This window comes from Emiliania huxleyi (genome assembly GCF_000372725.1).
Source record: "Emiliania huxleyi CCMP1516 unplaced genomic scaffold EMIHUscaffold_1007, whole genome shotgun sequence".
In the NCBI taxonomy this organism is placed as follows: Eukaryota; Haptophyta; order Isochrysidales; family Noelaerhabdaceae; genus Emiliania; species Emiliania huxleyi.
In genome coordinates, this window is record NW_005202388.1 from 7,008 (window position 1) to 12,943 (window position 5,936).

Here is a 5,936-nt window from a genome sequence, read left to right on the forward strand (position 1 = left end):
GCGGGGTGCGCGCGCGCCGTCCTGCAGCGTCGCCGGCCGCAGGCCAAGGTGCTCGGCTCCTCGAGAGTACCGACGGACGACGATCGGCTCCTCAGCAGTGGGACACCGAGCTGGAGGCTCGGCCGGGAGCTCGCGCGGGCACGTGGAGCTTTCCGCTCGGGCCAGCAGGAAACGGGCGCCCCGCACAGCGACGCCCGCCGTAGAGTGCCGAGAGCTCGGCTCGACGCGAGCGCCGAGGAGAAGCGATCGGCTCCGCAGCAGTGGGACACCGAGCTGGAGGCTCGGGCGGGAGCTCGCGCGAGCACATAGCGAGGTGCGTGCGCGGCGGCGTGACACAGGTGAGCGGGCAGCTGGCGCACATTTCGGCTGTGGGAGCTGCCAGGAGTTTGCTCTCTCCGTTCACACCCCTTTGCAGAATAAAAGTAAAAAAATCGCCGGCGGCGGAGAGCAAGCCTCGTCCGGCCGCGATGCTGCGCTTCGCGGCGGGTCTGTGCGTCGTCGGCCGGGCTCGTCCAGCATGCTCCTCGCGCGCCCCGTGTCGCACCCCGCCCCTCGCGCGTCGCGCTCGCCGATCAGAACGACACGCACCCTTGGCCTGCCGGTCACGTACGACGAGGAGAAGGAGCGGCACGCAGTCATGCTCGTGTCGAACCAATCGCGAGTCCTGCTCAAGCCTAGCAACCTGGAGCCATGGCTCGTCGAGTATCCGCGTACAGATCGGCATCCGCGCTCGTCTATTCTGTCGCCGCAAACTCTATCGCCGCTCGATCACTCCGTGTCGGGCAGCGGCTTCTGTCGGTGAATGGCGTTCCTGTCCAGGGCCACGATCATGCGACGAGCCTGCTCAAAAACGCCGTGGGCCACCTGCGACTAGAGATTCTTGATGAGGCGCCGGGGCAGAGCGCGATGCCGATACCGATACGGGCGCCGCCGACCACTCCCACGCCGCCGCCGCCGCCGCCACGCCCGCGCTCGGACCCGATCCAGGTCTTCCTAGGGATCCGACAGCGGCAGCTCGCGTCCGGAGACTACCTCGACGTCTCCGCCCTCAAGAGGGAGGCGGAGGCGCGGCTATCGCTGCCGCTGCCGCCGCCGGTGGCGGAGGCGCTGCGCGGACTGCAGCGCGTGCTCAGCGCGGTCAACAGCGTCGTCACGTTGGCGCTCGCCACCCACAACCTGCTCACCCTGCCGCTGCTGGACGAGCTGATCCGCCTCAACCGCGACTTCGCTGCCGTCGCCTCCTTCGACGAGCTCCTTCTCGGCCCGCTCCACCGAAACCCCCATGTCCAGCGCGGCGCACAGCGGCTCTCCGACGCGACCGAGGCTGCGGGTTGAGGCTCGACGCTGGGACCCGACTCTCCCCGTAGGCTTTGGGCGGCTGAGACAGCCGCCGCCTCCCATCGGCGTCGACGCGATCATGGAGGCGCTGAGCAGGGCCGCGCGCGCCGCTTTCAAGTCGCGCGCCGTCGAGGAGCGCGTCGACTTTCGGGCCGTTCGGGAGGAGGCGCTCTCTTCTCTCGCCGCCGCGCACGGCTCCGCTCGCTCGCCCTCTTCCGCGAGGTCGGAGGAGCAGCCCTCCCCCAGAACCTTCTCGGAACTGTCGTGTAGGCGTGGAGGTTGGCGATCTCGGCATCCACCTCCGCGCGGAAGGCTTCCTGCAGGCGATGTGGGCTAACCCTAACCCTAACCCTAACCCTAACCCTAACCCTAGAGGGCTTCCTGCAGGCGATGTGGGCGCGCCTGCGACGCGAGTCGCGCGCCATGGGGACCTCGCAGGCGCGGGGCGCGCTGGGGGGCGGACTGCCTCTCGGTGTGCCGCCGCGCGACGACGACGACGAGGAGGAGGGCGACGAGGAGGAGGACCGCAACAGAGTCGGTGGCAGCTCAGAGCAAAACATGTCCGTCGCCGCTGCCCTAACCGTCCTCGCCAACGCCCAGCAGACGCTGCACCGCGCGCTCTCAAGGGCTCACGAGAGCGCACGGTGGGCTCACACGACGGTCGGCCAGAGCCCGCACTACGCGGTGCTCACGCTCCTGCACCTGCCGAACACCCACCGCAAGATGTTGCACCGGGCGGTCGAGCGGAAGCCCGGGCTCGGCTTTCGCACCCTGTCGACTGGGCCGAGGCACCAGTCGAGGGAGGGCGGCACGGGCGGACTGCACCGGCGCATGCTCCACCTGCTTCCCGCCACGGCGTCTGCGGAGCAGCTCGCGCCGCTGCGAGAGGCGTTCGACTGCCCTCCGTCTCGCAGAGAGGAGAGCAGGACGGCAGAGGAGGGCATGGCAGCAGAGGAGGAGGAGGAGCGCGACGCTCAGGCGCGCGCAGAGGAGGGAGCGGGCCGGAGGTGCGAGCCGGCCCTGCTGCTCGAGCACCTCTGCGGCGTCCTCGAGGCCTTGCAGATCGAGGCGGCCGAGGCGCCGCTCCTCGAGACGGTGGCGGCCGCAGAGGCGCGCCTGCTCGAGCGTCTCGACGCGGCCGCCTTTGAAGAGCTGCTCCCGGGCAGCAGCTTCGCCTCTTTCCTCGGGGCGCACGCTGCGCCGCTGTCGCACTTTTTGCCCGCGGCGGCCGGCGATGGCGCAGGGGAGGTCCGCCGCCGCGCCGTCGCGGTGGCCGCCACGCTGCTCGCCGCCACCCCACAGCCGAGCGACGCTGCCTTCGGCGACGCCCTCTGCCGCCATTTCTCCGCGCCGGCACTGAGCGCGCTCGGCTTTCCCTCCGCTGCCCTCGTGCGTGACAGCGTGGCCACCGCCCGCCCCGCCGCCTCCGCTGCCTTCTCTCCGCCACAGCCCGCCGTCGCCCTCGTGCTCAGTGGTGGGCGGCCGACACACGCACGCCCTCTCGGGTCAGTCACCGCCGCTGACGCGTTGCGCGCGTTGCGGTGCGCCCCCGACCTCGCCGACCTCTCCGAGGCCACTCTCTGGGACGACGTCTTTGCCGCCGAGCTGGGCCCGCTGCGCGAGTTTGTGCAGCGGCACTCGCGCGAGCTGGCGGAGGGCGCAGTCCTCCTCGAGGCGGAAGACGGGCGCTTCGTCCGCCTCTCCGCCCCCGCGCGCGTGTCGGCCCTCCGCGAGGCCGCTGCCTTGGGGGACGGCCGCACCGCCGCCGCCGTCGCTGCAGCGCTTTGCGTCGAGCATGGGTCGGTCCGGAGCGCGCCCATCGAGCTGCTTCGCGACCAGGTGCAGCGCGCGTGCGCCGGAGGCGGTGACCAGGCGGCGCGTTTCGTGCTGGAGGCGGTCGCCGCCTTGCCGCCGGTGCTGCAGGCGCCGCTTGGGCTGGCTGTCTTCCTCGACCCCTTTTGTGCAGAGGAGCCGGACGCATGGCGCTCGCTGCTCGCTTCTGCTTCGCCCGTCGAAGTGCGAGCTCTGTATCGCGTCGGCGCCGCGGCGGGCATCTCGCTCTTGACCGAGCATTTCGCCCGCTCCCTCTACACGCCCTCCGCAGCATCGCCGCCGCCGCCCTCCGACCGCAAGGTTGAGGGGGCGGCGAGCTCCGCCGCTAGCTCCGGAGGCGAGGGGCGGGAGGCGGCGTCCGCCAGCGACACGTCTTCGACGGCAGTCCAGAGCCCGTCGCTCGACCCGGCAGACGCGTCCGCGGACCACGAGCCGACGGCGGCGACGGCGGTGACGTGTGTGTCGGGCGAGGCGGGGAGGAGCGCCGACAGCGCTGTGCGCGCCGACGGGAGCGATAGGGCGGGCGGGGCAGACGAGGCGGACGCCACCTCGCGCTTGTGCGACAGGGTGGGCGCCATGTACGGGGCGAGCGAGTCCGAGGCGAGCGGGCCGATGCGAGAGCTGCGCGGGATCACCACCCGCGCGATCCACCGCCTAGCTGAGGAGCTCTACGCCGGCAGCGCCCACTTCGTCCTCGAGCTCGTGCAGAATGCGGACGACAACGACTACCCGGCCGGCGTGGTGCCGGAGCTGCGCGTGGAGGTCACGCCGGCCGCGATCCGCTTCTTCAACAACGAGGCTGGCTTCAGCGAGGCGAACGCGCTCGCTCTCTGCTCCATCGGCCGGTCGACCAAGCGGGCCGACGACCCGCGTTACATCGGCAACAAGGGGATCGGCTGGAAGTCCGTCTTCAAGATCACGCCGCGCCCGCAGGTGCACAGCCGCGGCTTCCGACTCGCCTTCGACGCGACCGACGCCAGCGGGCTGGGCTACATTGTGCCGCGGCCGGCCGAGCCGCTGACGGGGTGGGATGGCCGCGGAACAGTCGTTTTGCTGCCCCTCGAGGCAGCCGGCGGAGGCGCGGCGCTGAGGGAGCTGCGGGTTGCCCTCTCCGACCTCCGCCCGTCGCTGCTCCTCTTCCTGCGCCAGCTGCGCTCGCTGGAGGTGCGCGACGCGGCGCTCGGCCTGCACAGGCGCACCACCCGCCGGCAGCACGCCACCGACCCCGGCCGAGTCCTCCTCGAGGAGTCGCTCGAGCGAGACGGCCACGCGCCGAGCACGCAGACCCAAGAGTGGCTCGTCGTGACCCGGCGGCTGGACGCCGCCGCCGAGCGGCTTGGCAACCAGAGCACGGAGGTAGCCATCGCCTTCCCTCTGGTCGAGCCCTCCTCGCCGCTGCCTGCGCTGGACGTGTTCGCCTTTCTGCCGCTCCGCTCGTACGGGATGCGCTTCCTGCTGCAGGCGGACTGGGTGCTGCCCTCCTCGCGCGAGTCGGTGGACGCGTCCTCCGCGTGGAACCAGTGGCTGCGCTCCTGCGTGCCGGACCTCTTCGTCGAAGCGGCGGCCGCGCTGCTGCAGCGCGCAGGTGACGAGCAGGAGAAGCTCCGCGCCTCCAACCTGCTCCTGCAGCTCGTCCCGACCGGCGCGAGTGAGTTCTTCGAGCCGCTGGCAAAGGCGTGCTGCCGGCGCCTCAAATCGGTCCGCTTCTTGCTCACGCGCGGTGGGGAGTTCGTCACGCCGGGCGAGGCGGTCGTGGCAGGCTCGTCGGCGTTGGAGGAGGCCTCCGCCCCGTTGGCGACGGACCGGTTGGTCGCGCAGATTGGGCTGCACCCCGCACACCCGTCCCTCTCACTGCCGGCCGAGCTCGCGCGGCACCTCGGCGTGCGCCGCCTCGACGCGTCGCTCGCAGTGGAGCTGCTTGCGGAGCTGTCCAGCGGCTGGAGCGACGCGGGCGACGTCGACACGCGGTGGCCCGGCACGTGGCAGAGGAGCGACTTTAGCGGCGCCCACGCGCCGGGCAGCGCCGCGGGGAAGACGGGCGCATCGCCAAGCGCCGTCCGCCGCTGAGGCGGCTGGCTGGTCCGAGCCGACTCGTGCGCGCCTGCTGGTCACGGCGCTGCCGGCAGGCCTCATCATCAAGGGCGCCGCAGAGTTGATGCCTCGCTTCGCGGCCAAGGTGCTGCAGCTGCCACCCTTCGCAGGCTGTCGCCGCGCCGCTGTCCACACGACAGCGCCCTCGGTGGCGCGCGCAGGCCGGAGCTGTGCTCGCGTGTGCGTGGCTGCGCTCGTGCTGCAGCGGTGGAGCCTTGGCGATGCGCAGCCGCCTGAGCGCGAGGCCTTGCGCGCGGCGCTGCAGCGGCTGCAGGTCGAGCCTGCCGAGAGGCTCCGCACTTGCACCGAGCTCATCGACAGCAACAGCGGCGAGCTCGTGGAGCGGACCGCCGGTCTCGTCGACCGCTGCGCCCACCTTGCCGGTGCCGAGTCGCCACTCGCATGCGGCGGAGAGGGAGCGGCTGCCGACACACCCTCGGCGGCGCTGACACTGCATTTGACGCCGCGCGTGACGCCTCGCACTTTTGCTGTCGAGATGGTCAAGTTGCTGCCACTTGCCTTGAGCGACTGCACGCCGCAGCAGACGGCATCGGCCTTGAGTGCGCTCTCGTCCAGTCTCGAGCAGTTGTGGGGATGGGAAGGGCGGGGCGCAGGGCCGCCTCTGCCTGCGCTCGATTTGCCGCCACTGACTCAGGACGAGTCGTTGTGGCTGA

At 71.6% G+C, this 5,936-nt stretch overlaps 2 protein-coding genes across 2 annotated transcripts; one reads left to right on the forward strand and one right to left on the reverse strand.

The window, feature by feature from the left end:
• Positions 1 to 91: 91 nt before the first annotated feature.
• EMIHUDRAFT_317422 (hypothetical protein) lies at positions 92 to 307 on the reverse strand (the record flags this gene model as incomplete). The annotated part of the gene is made up of 1 exon (XM_005793454.1): positions 92 to 307. The coding sequence occupies one exon, from the start codon at positions 305 to 307 to the stop codon at positions 92 to 94; it is 216 nt and encodes a 71-aa protein (XP_005793511.1).
• Positions 308 to 467: 160 nt separating this feature from the next.
• On the forward strand, positions 468 to 5,238 carry EMIHUDRAFT_250928 (hypothetical protein; the record flags this gene model as incomplete). The annotated part of the gene is made up of 6 exons (XM_005793455.1): positions 468 to 490; positions 577 to 710; positions 998 to 1,330; positions 1,368 to 1,492; positions 1,777 to 2,543; positions 2,811 to 5,238. 6 exons carry the CDS (start codon positions 468 to 470, stop codon positions 5,236 to 5,238), a joined length of 3,810 nt encoding a protein of 1,269 aa, XP_005793512.1.
• Between the last annotated feature and the right edge of the window lie 698 nt (positions 5,239 to 5,936).